This window comes from Varanus komodoensis, unplaced genomic scaffold (assembly GCF_004798865.1).
Source record: "Varanus komodoensis strain SLA01 unplaced genomic scaffold, ASM479886v1 scaffold22, whole genome shotgun sequence".
NCBI lineage: Eukaryota > Metazoa > Chordata > Lepidosauria > Squamata > Varanidae > Varanus > Varanus komodoensis.
The window spans coordinates 20,202,038-20,223,917 of NW_025335606.1; the positions used below are offsets into that span (position 1 = coordinate 20,202,038).

A 21,880-nucleotide genomic window follows, 5' to 3' on the forward strand; every position below is an offset into this window, starting at 1 on the left:
CTCTGCAGGGACATTTTCCTAACATCCTGTTTCAGAGCTTGGAGAAGGACATGCAGGCTGTTGGCATTTAAAGCCAGCAACTATACCCCAGTTATCAACCCGAATCCATGCTTGTGCCCGTGGGTAGATTCACACATAATGCCAGTCCATGGTATGGGATGTTAAATTCTGGATTATCATCAAGGGTGAATCCATCTGTACTAACAAAGATGTTTTCTTAACTATGAACAACCAAGGAAGACTCTGTAGCTTGTTGCTGGGTTATGAACTCTGGGATGTTTAAACCATGGGTTGTCATGATGTATAAAGATAGAACTATGGATCATCCATCAGTTGTTTCTGCAGGCTACAGAGGCAGTTGACAAGAGGGGTAAAAAACCACCCACCAATCTTTCTACATGCCAGTAATACAGTCCTATAAAGATATACAGGATACAGCAGCAGGGGAGAGGAAAGTGGAGAGACACAAACATTCCAATGATTGCAAAAACTAACCATGGTCTGTCTGATTATCTTCCAGACAAAACCTCCACAGGACAGTAAACCATGGTTTAAATAAACATTTAAGCATGAGTTAAATAAACTATGGGTTGGCACTAAGTACAACCAGGTCATAGGCATTAATTGATCCAAAAAGGGCCCAAACTCTGTCAAACCTCAATGAGATCATCTTTATTTGCCACTGGTAAATAAGTAAAATAAAATCAATACAAAAATAAAAAAAGCCCACCCCACCCAAAGAAGCCCCACACCTGATCCATGCGTTATCAGCCACAGGAGAGAGAGAGAGAAGACAGAGAGAGAGAGAGAGGGAGAGGGAGGGAGGGAGAAGAAATTTCTTTGTTTTATTACGTAGAAATAATGGCATCACGGAATTTCCCAGGCCACAGAGTTTGCAGGCCACAGTGCCCCACCCCACTACCCCGAAGGAGAGGAGAGATAATGAATGACATGACAACTGAGAGAGTTCAGGCCTTTTTTAGGTCATGGCATTATAACTCCCCTGAAGTCTTGATGACATGGAAGAGAGTCACATTGTAGATGACCTGGTGGCCATTGTTCCAGGTGTAGAGGACCCTTTCCCGGGGGTTGTAGTCCAACATGGATATGTGGGAATACTGGTTGTGGAAAGGAATATCCGTGTACTCGTAGCTAGAAGTGTTTGTGTAGTAAGCAAAATAGATCTTGGCTCCTGCCAGGTGTGAATTGGTCACATAGAGGGTCCCACAGATGATGAAGGATTCTCCTGCACTCCGCTTGGGATAGCCAGTGTCCCAGCTGCGGAGGATCTCAAGGGTGATGGGGTCCATCCTGCTGACCACAATGTTGCCGGCATTCTGGTTGGTGGTGTAGACGGCCCAGAGCCCGTTCTCATCCACCATGAAGTCGATGTCTGAGAAGCCACCCCAAGAGTACGGGAAGGTGTTGTTGTAGCCGGCAGTGTTGAGGCTGCGCTGGACGATGACACTCCGTGAGCGGAAATGGTACTTCACCACAATGTTGCTCTGGTACTTGTTGTAGTACAGGGACCCATTGAAGACCACATGGCCAGTACCAGCCCAGGGATGAGGCAGCAGGTGCTGGACAAAGTTTTGTCCTGTGATGAAGTCGTTCAGAGTGCGGTACTCCAGGACACGGCGGCCTTTGTAGTAGCCATCCATGTACCAAACCTGAGGGAGAAGGCAAGGGATGTTAGCATGGGCTATGCCAGATTGGAGGGTCTCTGTGGGGCAGTGGATTCCATTTGGACTGGGCCTTGAGAGGTCCGGGTTCTAGTACCCACTCAACCATGAAGCTCACAAGGTGACTTTGGGCCCATCACAGACTCTCAGCTTAATCTACTTCTTAGGGTTGCTGTGAGGATGGCCTTGAGATAAGGAGGACCACATCAGATTCCTTACAAAAGGGAAAAAAGCAGGATGTAGCTGTAATATTGCATAATAATAAATATTGGGTTCATTCACAGACTCCTAAGCGTAGCTACAAAAAGAGGAGGGCAAACCTGAGATGTGTTGATGCCCAAAGCTATACATCACAACAGTGGAAGCTTTCCCACAATAAAAAACATACTAAGACTATCATCCAGACGTCTCTGAAAGGGCAGCTTTGAGGGCACAGGGCAGCTTGGATTTCCCCCTCTGAGAGGGGAGAGGGGAAGGAAACATCCTCAGAGTCTCCTCCCCTGTGGAGGCCACTGCAATCTTTGCCTCCCCAGTATAAAAAAGGAAGCAGACTGAGAACACATCACAAATAGAACACGGGAGATTTTCGATCCACTGGTTCAAGTACACAGGCAAGTGGGAGGAAATGTGTACTTCAGTACAGGAAGGTACTTTGAACTGAGTCAAAATGTTAGTCCATCTTGCCCAACCCTCCTGAACCTGGCACCCTCCAGATGTTTTGGACTACAACTCCCATCACCCCAGTCAGCATGGGCAATGTTCAGGGGTGACAAGTATTGTAATCCAATATATTGGGAGAGCAGCTAGTTGGGGAAGGTAGATTTCTTGGTTAATATGATTTTCTCTGACTAGCTTTTCAGGTTCTCAGATAGGGTCCTTCCCAGTCCTGCTCCATGTGATTCCTTTAAACTGGAGATGAGCTGTCTGGTAGTACCTGCATAATTGCATACCTTCTACCACTGAGCACTAACCACTCCCCCAGCTTTACAGTATTTATCGCATCTACTGCAGGGGTGAAGTGTGGAACCCCTTTTAGTCTGAATTTTGGAGGTGGCCTCAGAGGCTGCATCCCAAAGGTGGGTGGGATCAAACCTGAAGTGGGGCCCAAAGATCAAAAACCCGCACTTAAAGCAAAAACAAGCTCACACCCAGCTAAGCTGATGTTCAACCATTGTGGCTGGCTCCTGCAAGCAGTTGTGACAACAATCCTTGGTGAACCCAGGGTTGACAACCCAACACCAAACCATGGTTCTCTTCATGGGTTGTTTGTGGTTAACAAGCCATGGGTTGTTAGTGCAGCTGGCTTCAGGTGACTTAGTAACCCACATTTCAGCAACAACTTACAATTTAGCAACCCCCTATACTCAACTCTTGAGTAATCTTGATTGAACTCAGTCATTGTGGGTTGGCCTCATTCAGCACTTATTGTGAAGGTAAGCCAAATCCTCTCCACATAGCAGAGAATAGTAGGAGGAAGCTTTGTCCGGCATGACTGGATAAAGAAGGGCTAGTATTCTGGGACCAATCAATGCACACACATAAATATCTTCTCTCAAAAGATGAGTTTCTCTAGTTAACCCTAAGTTACAAATAAGTCCTGCCTTGTCTCACACACAACGACGTGAGCCATTTGCTGAACAGTGAAGGCCCAAAAGGGGTGGGGGGGAGAGAATAATCCATCCCACTGAAATTGCTTGTTACTATGCAGAAATGGTAAGTGCATCTCCAGCAGACTCATCTCTCCTTTCTGTGTCTTATGGTAAGAATTTATTAAAAACACAGAAAAACATTGATAGATGCATCTGCAGAGTGCCTGGGACTCTTATACTCTTTCTACCCTGTAGCAAAGCTCTAGCACAAAGGGAGATGGATGGATCTTTGAAGCAGTTTATGCAGGCAGTAAATGGAACTCAAGCTGCAGAAGAGAGAAGGCACAGCCACCACCAGCCCTGCTGAGAAGGGGTTTCTTTCCATCTGCTTGTCACCCAGCAGCCATTCCATCAGGCTGCAGCAGAGGGAGGGATGGTCCATTCAACAGACAGATGACCAGCACTTTCTGCTCCTCCTTTCTTCTCTATTCCAGTTGGTCATTGTCAGAGGCCCAGCAATGTCCAGCTACATTACACCTGGTCATGATAAGAACTGTACAGCATTAAAAACAGTTCTTGTGCTTCCCCTTTCCCCTCCCCATCCCATTTTCCCTTTTGTGTCATTTCTTCTTATTTCTTTTTGTGTCATCTTCTTTGTAAAACTTTTTACATTGTAAGCCTGAGGGCAGGGGCTGTCTTGTTTTCGTGGTCTCAAAGTCACGCTGACTTAGAGTCTTCCCAGCTGAAGAGCAGGGCACAGGAGCTATAAGCAAACAAATGTAATCTCCAGCAGAGCAAGGCTCCAAAGAGATGTGTCTAGCACAGCCCGCGTGAAGAATGACTGAAGGACAAGGTCTTCCTACATCCTGCAGAGTGCCCTAGCAGTCATGGTGAAGACTGGCAAACAGCCAGAACCTCCAGCCTTGTTAGCATGGCCTTGGGTCAGTGAAGGTGCCACTTATTGATCCAAATGGCACCAACTCATTTATAGGGTGAATGGGCAGGAACGGCAATCGACAGATTGGGATATTGTGATGTCTAATCAACTGGGAGGCTTCAGATCTTTCAAGAAATGGAGCTGACTGCTCATACATCACTGACCCACAATTTATATGATGACAATCAAGGTTTGGATGCAAGAGCAAACGTCACAGCAGTGTGATCCTAGATGGAGGTGATGGAAATGAGGCTTTGCAAGAGATGCTGCCACCCTGAAGGTGCAAGGGAGAAAGGGTTGCACTGGGGGTTCAGCACCTAAGAGGCCCATGGAGGGAGAATGGGGAGGAGGCACAGCCACAGTGAGCACCTGGGCAGAAGACTGAGCCTCACAGGTCACATGGTCACCATCTTGGCTCTGGCCTCTTGGCAGAGCAGCAGAGCAGCAGAGGCACAGGCTGGGAGAGAGCGCTGAGTGGCCAGGGGACTGGTGAAGGCAAGGTAGGAGCTGGGCAGAGGAGCAGAGGTCCAGGAGCAGCAGAGAGGCAGGGGGGAGGGCCAGAGAGGCCAGAGGGGCCAGGAGGGAGCAGAGGGATGGGGCCACCAGCCTGAGGGACTGCTAAGGTGTTGTCCCTTGTCTGCATCCCTTTGCTGTGGCCCGGGCTGCCCGGGGACTCCCTTCCCTGGAGGGCTGAGGGTTTTGTTTTTGTCATACTGGTTTGTTTTTGTTTTTGTTTGCTTGTTTGTTTGTTTTGGTTTGTTTTTGGGGGGTTTTCTGGTGCTGTGCTTTGCATTGCTTTGCTTTGTTTTTCCTCCAATTTAAATTTTTATTTTATCCTTGTGTGTGTGGGTTTTAGTTTGGGAGAACTGGGCGAGTGAGGGGTACTGCAGGACAGACAAGGCAGGGAACCAAGGTAGGGTCTCTGAAGGGTTCCCAGTGGTAGACTAGGAGATGGCCTTGGCAGGAGTCATGGGTTTTGCTGTCTGCTGTGACAGCTGCAACATGTTCACCCTTCTCCTCCAGGAGAGGCAGGAAGACACTCGCCCTAGGTGCAAGCTGGGGACGCTCCTAGAGAAGGAGATGAGCTGCCTGAGAGCCGAGAGAGCTCTCCAGGACCCCCAGGAGCAGCCCCGCTCTGGACAGAGGGTTGAGGGAGAGGCCATAGGAAGAGCAGCTGTGGAGACATGGAGGTATGTCACCCACAGGAGGAGGAGGCCAGCACGGCCTCCTCCTTCTCCTGGCACCAGTCTGGAGCTGGGAAGCAGGTTCTCTCCACTTGGGAAGGCTGGGGATGATGAGGCCTGGGGGGCCCAGCAGGACCCCCAGCCTGGGACCACAAGCAGCAAGGGGGTCGCTGCAGGGGAGGCCAGGGCCAGGGCACGGCCGCCCACCACCACTGAGAAGACACAGTGGTGGGTAATTGTTGTTGGGGACTCTCTGCTCAGGGGCACTGAGGCAGAAGTGTGCCGCCCCAACCAGGAGACAAGGGAGGTTTGCTGCTGGCTGGGTGCACGCATCTGGCATGTGAAGGACAGAGTAGAGTGTCTTGTTTGCTCTGGTGGTGACCAGTCGCTCCTGGTGATCCATGTGGGCACAAACGATGTTGCCAGGCAGGGTGTGGTTGGGATCACCTGGGACTTTGAGGCCTTGGGGAAGCTAAAGGCCCAAGTGGCCTTCTCATTGATCTTACCTGTCCAGGAATTTGGGCCAGGAAGGGACAGGAGGGTCTCCAAGGTGAACGACTGGCTTCGGGTTCCTCGACCATGGCACTCGGTTTCTTGCCAATGGACTTCTGCCAAGGGATGGGTTGCACCTCACGAGGATGGGGAAAAGGTCCTTTGGAGATGCTCTAGCGAGCTTTGTCTGGAAGACTTTAAACTGAGCTGGTGGGGGGGGGGGTGGTCAGGCCCTCCAGTAGTGTGTCTGCACTGGACAAGTGTGGGGAGAGGATCCGGGCTCTGGGAGCAGGGTTTTAGAGGTACTACAGGGACTGACAGGACTCCTACAAAGAGGGACCAGGTATCAGGGAAGATGGGAGGAAGGAGGAGGCCTGGGACTCCAAGGAAAGGAAGCAGTGGGAAGGAGTTGAGGTGCATGTACACTAATGCTAGGAGCATGGATAATAAGCAGGAAGAGCTTGAAGCACTCCTGGGAATAGGAGGGTATGATCTGGTGGGAATCTCAGAAAGTTGGAGGGATGAAAGGCAAGTCTGGAATGTGAACACAGAAGGATATTACCTGTTTAGAGAGGACAGGAAGGGGAAGAGGGGTGGGGGGCGTAGCTTTATACGTCAGGGAAGGGATAGGATGCAGTGAGATAGAATACAGCACAGATGGGGATTCGGTAGAGGCAGTCTGGGTGTAACTTAAGGGTTTTGACGGGGAAAGAGACCTGACAGCGGAGGTGTTATTGCCCTCCAGGTCAACTTGAGACCCTGGATGATGTCCTGACAGGCTAGATTCTAAGGATATCTCGGGGGAGAGACACAGTAATTATGGGAGATTTCAATCTCCCGGATATGAGTTGGGAGACTCACTCGGCGGTGACAGCCTGATCACGTTGCTTCCTAGAAGCTCTAGAGGGAGGGTTTTTCACACAGAGGGTCCAAGAGGCAACGAGGAGGGGAACCATCCTTGACTTGGTCTTGACCAATAGGGAGGAGCTGATAGATGAGGTACAGATTAGGGGAGCTCTGGATGCGAGTGAGCATTCCATCCTTTGCTTTGAGATCAGGGGACTGAGGACGTGCAGCAGGTCGAGCACTAGAAGCTGGGACTTCAAGAGGGCCAACTTTGGCCAACTGAAGGCCAGACTGGGGAAAGTCTCCTGGGATAGGTTACTGGAAGGTAAGCGAGTTGAGGAGGGGTGGATGGCACTCAAAAGGGAGGTTTTGGAGACGCGAGCCTTGACGATACTTCTATACTTAGTAAGGTGGGGAGGCAGAGGAGAGCACCGCCATGGATGCAAAAGGAGGTGCTTAGAGGGATGAGACAAAAGAGGAACCTCCATAGGAAATGGGTACTGGGGCAAATAGACAAAAGGGTATACCGGGAGGAGGAGGCCCGTTGCAGAAGGATTCTTCCCAAGGCTAAGGCTGATTATGAGCCGAGACTTGCCAAGAAAATCAAGAGCAACAAAAAGGGCTTCTTTCAGCATGAAAATAGGAAGAGGAAGGGGAGACAAGTAGTGGCACCACTAAATAAGGAGGAAGGAGATCCAGTGACTGATATGAAGGAACAGGCACAGATGCGAAATGACTATTTTGCCTCTGTGTTCTCTCCAAAGCAGGACGGGGGAGATTCGCATAGGAGATTAGATGAGGTCAGGGACTTAGGGGCACAGATTAGAGTCACCCCCCTTGAAGACGAGGGGCTCCTCAGGACATTGGACATTACAAAGGCACCTGAGAGTACTTAGAGAGTTGGCAGTTCTCTCGTGCCCACTGGTCTCCATTTTTGAGGCCTTGTGGAGAACGGGTGAAGTTCCAGAGGACTGGAGGGTGGCATCGGTGGTCCCCATTTTCAAAAAGGGTGGTAGAAGGGACATGGGGAATTTCAGACCAGTTAGCCTTTACGTCCATTGTAGGAAAAACAATGGAAAGGCTCATAATAGGGAGAGATCGAGTGATGCTAGTTAGGGAAGGGAGGCTGACAGCCACACAACATGGCTTCCGCAAAAACAGGTCCTGCCAGACAAACCTTGTGAAATTCTACAACAAGGTTTCGAGATGGCTAGATGGAGGGGATGCAGTGGATGTGGTTTACCTGGATTTCAGCAAGGCCTCTGACAAGGTGCTCCATGATATCCTGGTTGAGAAACTGAGGAGTTTTGGGATACACCAAAGCACTGTCTGGTAGATTAGGGCATGGTTGACTAACTGAAAGCAGAGGCTAACCATTAATGGGGAATCATCGGGATGGTAGCCAGTGACAAGTGGGGTCCCCCAAGGCTCTGTTCTGGGGCTGATCCTGTTTAATGTTTTCATAAATGACATGGAAGAAGGGGTGAACAGTCTTGCAGATGATACTAAAACTGGAGCAGTGGCCACAACTGAGGAGCAGGTACTCCAGAAGCTAAAGGATCTGGACAGACTATGGAAGTGGGCAGGAGACAACAGGATGGCGTTCAATGTGGATAAGTGCAAGGTCTTGCACTTGGGGCACAGGGATAGATGTCATAAGTACTGGTTAGAGGACAAGAGGCTGGAGAGCAGCACTTGTGAAAGGAACCTTGGGGTGCTGGTTGACTGCAGGCTAAACATGAATCAGCTGTGTGATGCGGTGGTCAAGGGGGCAAATGCCACTTTTGGTTGCATAGCCAGAAGTGTAGCTTCTAGATCGAGAGAGGTATTACCACCACTCTATGTGACTCTGGTGCACCCAGAACTGCAGTATTGTGCTCAGTTTTGGGCCCCTCGTTACAGTAAGGATATAGCCAGGTTGGAGTCATTGCAGCGTAGGGCCACAAGGTTGGTGGCCGGATTGCAGGGGATGCCGTATGAGGCGAGACTGAGGGAACTGGGTCTCTTCAGCCTGGAGAAGAGGAGACTCAGAGGGGATCTGTTGGCGACATACAGGTATGTGAGGGGATGTCACATGGAGATGGATAGAGACCTGTTCTCCCCTGCAGAGGAAGGCAGGACGCGCTCCAGCAGAGCAAAGCTCAGGGAGCCAAGGTTCCATTTGGATGCCTGGAAGCACTTCCTGACAGTCAGGACCCCGAGGGTGTGGAATGGGCTTCCACGAGAGGTCGTTGAGGCCCCATCGGTGCGGGTGTTCAAGGATAGGCTGGACGTCCACATGGTGGGCATGTCATGAGTGGAGCCGGCTGGTGCCGGAGGTCAGACTAGATGGCCCGGGAGCCCCTTCTGACTTGCTCTGTTTCTATGTTTCTATGTTTGTTTTCATCCCAGGCCTTGGCTCAGCCTGCTATGCATGGAAGGGTGTCAGCCAGTGTGGAGGTGCAGGCTGTCCCTTTCTCCTGAGGAACTGAATCTACAAGCCTGCCCAGAACTGTTCTGACACCTAAATGGCGTATCTCTGTGGAGTAAGCTCTTCCTCCCAGATAAGCATACCCAACCGTGCCTGCCACCACCTGAAAGGTGACAAGGCAGCCATATCTGAGATGCATATTTTCTGGGAGCCAATGGAAACAGCTTTCCCAAAGTCAGGTTATGGTGGAAGCTTAATTGTTCAGTGGAGATCTTCAGCACCTTAGAGTAGAACAGACCATATTCCCTTGTATATACCCAACTGACCCCAGATATTTTCTGATGGGGCTTTACTACTCTCAGCCAACGGCATGCCATCAGGCAATGGTAAGGAAGCAGACCTTCTCAGTGGTGGCACCCGCCTGTTGGGAAACCTTCCAACATGCTATTTGAGAGGAAGGCATGGGTACAAGTTTTAAACACTCCTTCAAAACACACCTATTTTCATAGGCTTTCTCTGGCCTGTGAAGGACTCTGCTAGCATCTTGCTTCATCATTATGATGCTGGAATCTGTATAAGGATTAAAAAATGTCTTTTTCTGTACTGTTATAATGTATCCTAAGGTTAGCTGCTTAGGGATTTTAATATAGTAAATGGTATAAATATATTAGAAACGAACAAAAGATGCCAAATGGAGCAGTTACAGAGGTGAACCAGAGGATGGTAAACCCACCTGTGCCTTTGAATCTTTCCTCCAACTCTTATTTGTTGTTCCCCCACCATGCTTTTCCCTTCAGCCAGCTCTGAAGCTAGGAAAGGGAAAAAATGGCTGGGAGTCAGGGTGGCTGGGGGAAAGGAGTGGACAGGGGTTCTGCACCCCCACGCTTTGCTCCTCCCCTGCAAATGCCCCCCGGCTTCTGCCTGGCCCCACTTGCCGTGCCCATTGGAGTCACACGTTGCTGCACCCTCATTGCCAGCACACAGGAAGCCAGGCTATTAACATGCTCGCCAACAGCTTTCTCCAGTGCTCTGACCAGACACCAAAGCTCCACCACTAGCCTGAAATGTTTGCAAAGGAGACAGGAAGCCCTGGGTGTATAAACTTTGCCGGAGGCTTCTTTGCTCACTGCCTGACACTAGGGCTCAGTGGAGGGACCCTCAGGGGTCTCTGCTGCTCTTTTTCCCTTTCATTCTTCTTTAAACAATTAAGCCCATTTGATGGAGCAGCTGACACCTCCTTGCCTTGGATTAGATGTGTTCCATGCCTTTTTCTTTCCCTCAAAAGCTCAGGGCTACCTTTTGAAGTTTAAAATATAATTCACTTATGAAAAGTGGAGGGTGAGGGGACACGCGTAATAGATCACGTGCTTTCTAAGGCTTCTGCAGTCAAATGCCGGCTTGAAAACAAAAGATTGCAAAAGTTTGCATGATCGCCTCTAAGTCAGCCAGGTAATAGGGTAGGACTGCAGATGATGGAGAGTGCCAAGACTAGGATTGGCAACAGGGGTGATGAATCTCTGGCCAGTGGACCTAACATAGCTCGTGGGAGGCTCCATGAGGCCTGCCAAGTTTCCTGCTTTTTCTCTACTCACTGATTACGCATAGGGCAGTTTCTCTGCCCCCTCTCCCCATGCTACTGCTTAAAAGCCTCCACTGGTTCCCCACCCCTGGTTTGCAAATCTTTATGCCATTTTGGAAGCCTCATAAACTAGCAGTGGTTGAGGTTTAGACTGTTCTTAGTATATTGCATTTATTACCCTCACGCCACCATTTTTTCTCAAGGCAGGAACTCAAAGCAGCTTACATTGTTCTGTACATTTTATCCTTACAACAAGACCCCTGTGAAGTAGGTTAGGCTGAGAGTCATGGCTGGTGCAAAAACACCCAGTGAGCTTCATGGCCAAGTAGAGACTAGAGTTGGTCTCCAGCCAGGTGCCAAGGCTGACACTCTAATCATGAGACCACACTGACTGTTATGCTGTAAGATCAATGCTGGATGCAAATATAAAATGTAAGATAAAATAAATGAGAAGTTGGAAACCCACCCTTAGACCCGGCCCTGAGAATATGAGCTTGAGTCTAGATTTAGTCAAAGTAAATATGCTGAAATCGGTGGGACTTAAGTCCTGGCTCACTTAAGTCCCATTACTGGGTCTAGTTTAAGTATGGGCCAACTAAGTTCAACTAAATCTGGATCCCACCCAGCATGTTATTTTCTTTTTTAACTGATACAGTTGTCATGTTTTCAAATAGTTTTCATATCACAACTGCCACGTGAGAGTAGTGATGAAATTCAGAGAGCCCATGTGGTCATAGATAACATAAAGGGCTGGGTCAGAGCATTCCATCCTTGTACCAAACCAGCTACCTTCTCACAATGAGCATTCAAGGGGATAACCCATCCTGAGCTCCTTGGAGGAATGTTCTGATCAAAATGTGGTACAGCACCTGAAGAACACTGCACCTTTTATGTTTTGTGGCCTCATTTTTGGAACTGCTCAGGTTCAAGGTTTCATCACCACCCCCCTGGCTCAGCAGCCCCACCAAGGTGGAGGAGAATGACCAGCAATGTAGCAGAGCCACCAACGCAGAGCTTTTGGATAAGCAGGTAAGCTGGTGCCATTTATGGCTTCCACCTTCTCAAGAGTTCTTTATTCCCTCTTGGCTTAGCAGTAATCCTCAGAGTTGCTGCAGGAAAACGTCTTCCCAACCTTTCCTGTTTCAAGGTAGAATAGTTTGGGAAGTGGCTTGGTCTTGGAGGGACAATCAAGACAGGCCCAGGAGCTTGACAAAAGCCTTCTGCCTGTTGGAAATGAGAATGGCCACCACTGTTTTCTTGTTATGGATCAAAATAGCTGCCTGAATTTCTGGGCTCTCTTTGAAGGCGTGGCTATGGCAATGGAGATGATGAGTGCCTGCACTTCAAAAGCCATCCCTGCACCAGCAAGGATATCACACGTTAGTTTCATCATGGAGAACAGAGATGAAGAAGATGAATCTAAATGTGCTTCAGCCACCAGCCTTCTCTGGTGTTCTCTTGGGCTCAGCCCACATCTGCAAGCTGGGAATAACAATACTGTCCACCCTAGACCATTGCTATGCAGGTCACTGTGATCATATATGTGGAACCCTTTTTGTACTTAATATTTGCATGAAAAGCTCCCTCAAAGCCTGGTATGTTGGTTTGGGGCATGCTGGAGGTCAGGCAATCTTGGAGAAGGGGACCCTTTCTCTCAGATCAATTGCCCAGGACAGGGCTGTAAAACTTTGTTAAGAACAAGGGTGAATCTCATTTGAGAAAGTTTTTGGAGGCTGCATTCCTGCAGTGGGTGGAGCTGAGCCAAAAATACAAGTGTTAAGGGCCAAAATTACAAAAAGGACCAACACACTTTAGCTTAAGGCTTTCACTGAGCCTTAAGTGAAGCATTTCAGCCTTTAAGAATGAGGGTAAAATGTCCATGACCGGGGAAATCATGAAAAGACCAGAATTCAGGAGAAAGGGCAAGGTAAGGACATCTGGGGAACTCTAGAGGATGAGACCAGGAGCCAGGTAGTCCAGATGTGGCCTATGGGCTTCAGGGTCTGCACCTCTGATCTAGCCCAATATTCCGGGCAATGGACATGCATGTGCTTGCTCATACACCGTGTCACTTACACTGGATCAGAACCACAGACTAGCAAGTCCACTCTATAGCTCAACCAACAATCCCTTAACTGGAGATGCCAGAAGTACGTATCTTGGGCTTTCTGCCATTCTGATCATTTTCCCAGAAGCTCAGCTGTGGAGACTGAGTAAACACACCCCAATCTTTACGGATGATTTACGCTTGTTGTATTAATTTTTTTCTCCTTTAATTTACTGAGTTAAAATACATTTTCACTCTTTTCTGCTGATCAAATGCCCGAGTAGTTTTTAATAACCAAAGAAATGTTGTGATATCAAGAGGCGGGCAAGATTGATTTCACACCTGGAGGATGATCAGACAAAGTTCTCCTCCTTAGTCTCTTCTGGAGAGGTGGAGTGGAAGAGCGTGTGTGTGCATGTCCGTGTGCTGTTAAGTTTACTTCTCAATAAATCATTTGCTCTATTGTCACAAGACTTTGCCAAGTCCTTGAAAAAGGGGAATCAGTCACCCTGCAAATATGTAGACATGCTTGTACCAATTGATATTCATGTTGGTGAGATTAAGGCTTAGCTCACACAGGAGCCCCTGACCCTGATGAAAAGTTTTGGAGCATGTGTGACACTCAGAGGTTTCTGCAGCTACTTTGGAACCTGCAGAGAGTTTCCTCCCACCCTCATTTCAGTTCTAGGACAGGGTGCCCTTCCTGAATAAGGGACCCAGTTTTTGGACTTGCAGTAGCAGAGCTGCATCAAGGAAGTTACAGTTCAAGTCCCAGAAGGGCAAGTTATCTTGTAGTTGTGAGAGAGGGTTGGAAGGAGTTCTTTGCTGGCAGCCCTGGTTGCTTCAGTCCTCTGGAGACCTCTCGCTGCACTGAATTCCATTCACAGCTTCCTGTGTAAACTGGAGAGCAGCAACCACTTCTTTAATTACCTTGAAAGACATATAGGCTGGTATAGCAATGTGATGAATGAAGTGAAATAGAGATGGGAGAAAGATACCTTGGAATTTCAGGGCCGGAAGGAATCACATCACCACCTATTCAAGCCCACTACCCTGAAGTAGACAGTTTGGGAATAGGGTCCTTAAAGACATTCTGCTAAATGAGCCTGCCCAGGTGCTAAGGCCCTCTGAAAGTCCTGCCTGTCAGGCTCACCACTGTCAGAGGCACCCCTGAAGGGCTCTAGGAGGGAGTTTTCCTGCCCTGCTTGGACATGCTGAAGACTGAAACTGGGATTTCTGCATGCAAAGCATGTTCTCTGTCACTGAGTTCAACTCCCCCACCCCAAACACACAGCCCAAGCCCTTCCCCTGGGCTCTCCCATCTGTAGAAATGCAGGCCCTTGTTTCTCAGCATTTTTGTACAATTATATTGTTAATCATCAAATCGGCCCCTGATAAACAAGAGCTGAAAAACAATTCATCTCCCTCCTATGCTTGGGTTCCTTATTACTTAAGCAATTTCCAACCCATTAACATTTCTGCTATCCCATTTTCAGATTGTGCCCAGGGACCACACCAGCCCCTTTCAAGCTGCTACGTTTTTCACAGAGCATCAGTTAAGCTGAACTGCAAAACCAATATAAATTAAGCTGTAAAAGATGCTGACTTAGGAACCAAGAACTCCTGCCGAGAAACTACACACACACACACACACACACATTCTCTCTCTCCTACACACACACAGTCTCATACTCACATGCCACTGTGTTTGGCACAAAAAAGCATATACACTAGGAAAAATAAAACATACAAAATTCTATTACATCAACAGAAAAGATTGAAAGATATGCACATAAATGCATATATTTGTGGGGAAATGTATATAAGAGTACATATTTCCTTTAAAGAAATAACAGTACTAACACATATATACATGCATACACACGCACACCAAAGATGTATGTCGAAATGGGATGCAATAAGTTCAAGCTGAAAACAATAATGAAGAAAATTAACAGATCCATCCAGCCATCCAGCCATCCATCCATCCAGACATTCCACTTAGATCATGGAAAAGAAAACAGTGGGATGCAGATAGGGGATGCTCTGTTTTCCAGACCCAATCTCCTTAATGAAAGGGATGATGCTGGGAAATTAGTCCTTGGAGACTGAGACAAGGAGGAAGAAGAGGATCTCCACAGTTTTCTGACCCATGCCCCTTAGTCTAAGCAAATGTTTCCATTGCTGAGCTGCCAGGCCTTTCTCTCCCCTGCATTCAGCTGGAATGATGATGTGGTGGAACAAGAGATATGTGGAAATGGACTCTTGAAATTATCCACCGTATTTATGAGCAGAATAACTGGGGAGGGGGGGGCATTTCACTGGGTTTTTTCAGAGGAAGAAGAAATTCTCCCAACAATTTATCATGGGTAGGGCCTTCTTTTTCTACCCAAAGATTTTCATGCTTTGTGCATGCTCCAATCAGAAATATGTTGGCAGCCTGATTACCATTTGCATCCTTTACCAGGCCCCATAGCTAGTGACATGCAAGGGAATTATGCGGGGATGGGGTGGGAAGGGGGCAATAGGGGGTAAAACTTTGGCAGTGGTCAGGAATGCAGTGTTGTCTTTTCTGACACTCAGTTGTATTACACAACTTGATTGCATTGCAACCTCCCAGACTGCCTGCATTTCCGGATTCAAAAAAGTTCTCTTGGTATTTTCTTCTGGTTTAAATTTGAGTGTGGAAAGTTGAACAAGAGACTTTCAGAGAGATGAGCATACAATGAAAAATAGGATATTTGTTCACAATTCCCTATCAGTTCTTATGTAAGCTAAGCACACACAAAAAAAACCCCACAGTCCATCAGAATTTCTCCAAAATGTTCTTCTCCTTTGAATTTCTTTTCAAAATCAATTCCTTTTCTATCAAAACAAAGATGCCTCAGCAAACTTAACAGTCGTGCAGTAAAAGGAGAGTTCTTATGGATCAGTAGCTAGTTGAAGAACAGAAAGTAGGGAGTAGGCATAAATGGTAAATTCTCCCAATAGAAGGATGTAAACACTAGGGTTCCACAGGGATCTCTTTTAGGACCAATGCTTTTCAACTGATTCATAAATGATCTGGAATTAGGAACAGAGATGTGTGAGGAATCTGCTTTGGGCAGAAAATTTGCTGGATTCCCTATTTTTGGCTCCCCAGACTCTGGTCCACCTTGCAATGGCTCAGAGCCCAAGTTTCTGGCAAGCATGCCCAGGGCTTGTGGGGCACTCACCCAGAACTGAGTCCCATGCACTGTGCAGTTCCCTTCTGCTAGGCACACCCAGACAAGGCAACTGGTACACCCGCTCACTGTGCCCCCTTTCCCTGTGTGTCACCTCCGCTGCTGCTGGCAGCAAGTGCAGAAGAAGGCTGCTCACTGGGAATTGCAGCTGGGGAAGATTACTGGTTGCACAGCTGGGGATCTGTGAATGCTCATGAACTTCTTCCAGACTGGGCTCACTTTCTTTGGAAGAGGCAAGCACTGGAAGAAGTCTGGTGGGTCTGGAGAGGCTTGACAGATCCCTAATTAGGAGAGAGCACTGGGGCAGGTGGGAGGATGAGAAAGAGAGGAAGGGGCAGCTGGTGGCCGTGGGAAAGTAGATTTGATGAGGGAAGAGAGCCTTTGAAGGTGTCCTGCCTTCAACATAGGAAGCCAGCACTGGAGTGGAGCCACTCCTGGGTTCCCCTTCCTGCTCCAAGGCTCCCCGTTCCATTTTCCCTATCTCGCACTGCAATAGCCTCTTCCAATCTCTTGTGAATGTCATTTTTTCTCTTCCTTGTGCTGATGCCCTATTTTGCAATTAGGATAGAAAAGTATGCCATGTGCGGGAGGGAGGGCATCGCAAGCTTGCCCCCTCCCATAGCTGATGAGTAGTTTGTGCCTATTCAGTCAGATTTCACTTATTAGATCAAATAACCTGGGACATTTATTCCATTTGCACTGGATTTAAAAAAGCTTGGCTTTCTGGGTTGTGGTGCTTTGGCTGTCAACCAACAGCTAATGAGTAACCCTGCTGACAAGTGGCTCCTGGTTCTCCTGGGGAAGGCAGCACAACCCGGAGTCCACCTCTGTGCAACTGGCAGAGTGCTGACTCTCACGTACTCACCCGGCTGTCAGAACTTGGGGCCATAGTGTCTGTCATCCATGAACCAAACCTGGATCCAGATGCCCGGATGGTGATGGGGTTGCTTACCCCTGTGAGCTTTCCACACCCTGAAGAGCAAAACAGAGGAGAAAGAGAAATGATGAAGACAAGGGATGGAGGGATAGTTGAAGGCAGATCTCATTAGGGAGGGTGGTCCAGCAAATGAAGTTTTGTCTGCACAGCTGAGCTGAAATCCCCTTTTGGAGATGCACACCCTGAGTAGTTATGGAGAAGTCACACTCTTATCTCTGCTTCTTTGGGAAAATCAGTCAACTTTTATCTTACTGACAATAACTGGCAGTTACATACCACTGAGCTGGACCAGTTCAAACTGTGGGGGAAAGGATGGATTGCGATAGGGGTTTGGATCCCATCTCCCTACTCCCAACCAGGTCCAGAAAAGGCTTCCAGATGCAGCCTACCTGCTTTGCTTTCCTATGGGACTCTCTCTCCCAAGTAAAGGGTTCCATCCTTTCAAGTTGACAGTGTCACCTCAGCAACAAGACATTCTATGTTCCAGAAGCCAAAGACTTCAAAAGGATGCCTTACCCATGGCAGACACACAAAGTGGATCCACAAGGATCAAATGCTTGAATCCCCCATTGTGTGCTCCCCCAAGATTTCCCTACAGAAGCCTTCCTTCCTGCAAAGCAGGCAGCCATAAAAGAGGTTTTCTCAGTGGTGGCACCCCACTTTTGGAATGAACTCCCCAAGAAGGTTCATCTAGCACCCATGTTGGTATCTTTTCATTGCCAAGCAAAGCCCTTTCTTTTCTCTTAGGCATTTTAGGGCCCAACTTCTAGATTTTTATGGCTGTTTGATTGATTCCTATGCTGAGTATTCTTTGTATTATATTGTATTTTGTTCTTTTAAATTCTTCCATGGGATTTTATATTTTTATGGCCTTTCAGTTCTTTAACTGTTTGTAATCTACCAGAGAACATTGGTGATTGGGTGGATTAGAAATTCAACATATTAACAAATCAACACACAAAAATAGCATGTCAGAGAAAGTATTGTAGTCTCACCTCTATTGTGATATGTTTGTTTTTGTTTTGAGAGAAGAGAGAATCCAAGAGATAATCCAACATTTGATCCCATTCTTGGTATCTGAAGTGGCACAGCTTAATGATAAATATTTGCTGACCTTACAAGGATTGTAAGGTTTGCTAAGCTAATATATGTGAAGTGGTTTGAACCAAGAAAGCGCTGTATCATGGATACCAGTTAGATCAGATTATCTTTGATCATCTTCTGCTGTGCTGATGTTATATTTCTGGGAGTAATTACTGCCAATGTGCATGCACATTCTCCTATCCCCTGTGTGTGTGTGTGTGTGTGTGTGTGTGTGTGAGAGAGAGAGAGAGAGAGAGAGAGAGAGAGAGAGAGAGAGAGGGAATCCTCCACACTGTTCTTTGCAAGTTCCTTATTGGAGTACAAGAGCTAAGCAGGGTTGTCAACAATAGGACATTCTGGGGGCTTTCATTCCTAGGGTTGCTAGAAATTGTAGACAAATTGACAGGATGTAACAGCAGCAACTTCTGGTTTTCTAAGATGTGGGCCATTTGTTGCCCCCCCCCCATCATCCCCCACCACTGGCTGTGCTGGTTATAGCTGATGGGGGCTATCACTCACCAACATCTTGAAGGTCACCTTTCCCCCACCCATGTCCTAAATTATGCATGTATCAGTTATCAGGCACAGAGGTTTTATAGATGGTCAACCCCCTCCGCCCCCCAGTGCATCTATCAATGTGATACCTTCAGCATATATTGCCTTAACATTCATCAATAAGTATTATGCTTCCTAAATTCTGAAACAAAATTCTAAAGGCTAACTTTGAAAATGTCAATAGTCCAAACACTTGTGTTTGAATTAGTTAATTTTTGCCCAGGAATTTCAATTTGGTGCAGAATTTTGTTTCTGTCTGAACACCTGCAGACCAAGAACTGCCAAGCAAGCTCCTTTTCACTTTTCTCTGTGGCTTGATGGCTGCACCTGAGGCTGGAGTGGAGGCAGCATCCTTGCTGGAAGGCCAATCTGTCAAGGAAGGGTTTTTGAGAGTGAAGTCCCACAGTCCCTCAGATATGCCCAGAATGGGCACTGTACGATTCCGTAAAGACTTTGGATATTGGCCAAGCAATCATTTCAGGGACAGCTCCAAGTGTGTGAGGGTGGACAGGCAAGAAACCTTCAATGGGTTCTCACTTGCAGTGAGCCTACCTTCTCCCCACCCTTGTCACCAGCTGCTCTTCCTCACTGTCTTCCTCATCATGCCTAACACTTGCTGGCTGGACAGGCAGAGGGCCAGCGATCAGGGAGACTAGAGCATATACTGCTCCTCCTTCTCACTGCTAGCTTTGTCTAAGGCAAGGCATGGGGCAGATGAGCGAGCAGGTTGCAAGGTGCAGACCAAGGGCAGTGGACTCTTGTCAGCGAACCTCTGTTGGACTGTGAGCCTTCAGCAGGTTCCCAGCAATGGCTACCTTGCTGTTGGCCCTGTAACATATAACCAACCTCTCAAAACACTTCCACCATGCTGATCCCCCTCCACTTGTTCCCAGCAGCGTTGCAGTAATACAGCCCATGTGGAGTGGGCTGCAAGCTGAAGGGTGGCAAGTCATCAGAATTGCCCTCCTTGTCCCATAATTGCACCCTGGTGATGTCCTGATGTCCCTGCATTTTAATTTTTGCTCTGTACAGCCATGAGATCCACATAATTATAATTGGCAAGGTATCAGCAGTGCAGCAAACTAAGCTGAGTTCACAAGCCCAGGAGAGCTCTCAGCAGCTGCTGCCTGGAAAGAAAACCCCATATGGTATAGTAGCTAACAGAGGCAAGAACCTGCTCCAGATAACCCCATGGGTTGCATTTAGCTCTGCATACAGAACTGGCTTTGTCCTTTAGAAATGCTCTGTCACTCACTATCTACATTACATCCTTCTATGTACTACAGGACTTTCAAAAGTGCCTTCAAACATGCAGTATCAGCAAAAGCCCACCCACCCTTCTGGGTATCACTGCAAACCATAGCTTGAGGAGCACTTCTTTCAATGTTCCTTCATGTGAAGTGCTCCCTGCCTAGGGAAAGATAAGATTTTAGCTTAGTTTTATCACTGACATGCTAGTTTTCCATGAGCATGGAGAAGTATTCCAACTTGGTTAAACATGTTAAACATGCTGTTAAACATGGTTTCTTCATATGCACTCAGATATGGTACATTTCCTGATGGACAATATTATCATGTAGTCTTGCTAAATGTTTCAGTTGGATCTATAATGAGACATTTTAAGAAGCCCTGTCATCAACAGATGGAGATCCTGTGGGTGGAGTTGGCGGTTCATTCAGGGAATGTCCTCAATGAAGCAAGCAAACATTCCTTAACTATAGAGATAGACTGGTCTTCTGAAGGCATTGTGTCTAATGCCTTCAGCTGAGCCTAAGTCAGAGAAGGCAACCTGGTGCTCTCCCACCGCTTGGGATTACAACCCCCATCAGTTCCAGCCAGCATGGCTAAATGGGAAGAAAAGGATCCCTTGAGCTGAAGTCCAAAACAGCTGGAGGATGTGAGACTGCATACACCTATCCTAAGCTGGTTTTGAGTGCACAAGGTTTCTGCTTGACATCTCACCTACTCTTTGGAATCCAAGTCCCAAGAAGCAAGTTAGCAATGTTGCCCCAGAGATCACAGGCAACTGTGTGGGCTACAAATCCTGAAGCTTCCTGGTCCCAAGCAAGCTGCAGCACTGACAGAATCCTTCTGTATCAGGGTAGAGAGCTTCTGACAGGACAAAGTAGGACCAATGGGTGGTGGATTCCAGTGACATTGTCAAAAATGAAAGCCTCCCTGCTTCTGGTCTATATATTCTCCAGGGCTGTCCTGAGATGATTTCCTGCATGAGGTGAAACACCAGATGGCACCCTCCCTCCTGGTCCTTGAATCATTGCTGAGCTGACCAGGAGAAAGTTCCTTCACTGCTAGCAATAGCAACAATGTCCTCCAGGGCACCAGAGAAGAGCAAGTGAATTTAGGGGACACAGGACAGGACACCAGGCTGGAAGATTATGGATCACCCCCTTCCGTGAAAAAAGGTAACACACTGGCAAAATGGAAAGGAAAAAAGAGGACCAAAAATGGTTCAGATTTGTATAAAATGTACACATGCTAATTTAAAGGTGTAGATACAGACTGAGAAGTAATTACTAAAATGGGAATTGAAATAAATGACATTGCAAAATGGGGAAGAGTGTACACACTAGAAGCCATGTCCAACTCCTTGCTCTGCTGCCCAGGTGCCCCCTATCCATGCGCAACTTCATCCTGGTTTCCCCTCTTATGGTTCTTTGTTTTTGAACTGGTCTGTGACAGGACAGATCTTCAAAGAGAGGACCCTTCAAATAACCTTTGACAGCCCTTCAAACAGAGGACCATCCACTATCAAGTAGGGCACGCAACCGTCATGTAGTCCATATAGCCTAGAAATGACTGCATTTTAAGACTTGTATTGCTCCCTGCCCCCTAGCAACTAGAAACATAGAAACAGAGCAAGTCAGAAGGGGCCTCCCGGGCCATCTAGTCTGACCTTCAGCACCAGCTGGCTCTGCTCACGACATGCCCACCATGTGGACTTCCAGCCTATCCTTGAACACCGGCACCGATGGGGCCTCAACGACCTCCCGTGGAAGCCCATTCCACACCCTCGGGGTCCTGACTGTCAGGAAGTGCTTCCTGGCATCCAAATGGAACCTTGGCTCCCTGAGCTTTGCTCCATTGGAGCGCATTCTGCCTTCCTCTACAGGGGAGAACAGGTCTCTACCCATCTCTGTGTGACACTCACATGATTGTATGTCACCAACATATCCCCTCTGAGTCTCCTCTTCTCCAGGCTGAAGAGACCCAGTTCCCTCAGTCTCACTTCATACGCCATCCCCTGTACACTGGCCACCAACCTTGTGGCCCTACGCTGCACTGACTCCAACCTGG

The 21,880-nt window shown here is 47.8% G+C and overlaps 1 protein-coding gene across 3 annotated transcripts in view; it reads right to left on the reverse strand.

The window, feature by feature from the left end:
* Positions 1 to 740: 740 nt before the first annotated feature.
* The window catches only part of OLFM2 (olfactomedin 2), a 216,390-nt gene continuing 195,250 nt past the window's right edge, over positions 741 to 21,880 (reverse strand). For all 3 annotated transcript variants that reach the window (XM_044431568.1, XM_044431567.1, XM_044431566.1), the window contains 2 exons: positions 16,856 to 16,962; positions 741 to 1,670 (listed from right to left, as the gene is read on the reverse strand). In XM_044431568.1, coding sequence (XP_044287503.1) covers positions 993 to 1,670; positions 16,856 to 16,962 — 785 coding nt within the window. In that variant the 3' untranslated portion in view covers positions 741 to 992. The remainder of the gene's footprint in view (positions 1,671 to 16,855; positions 16,963 to 21,880) is intronic.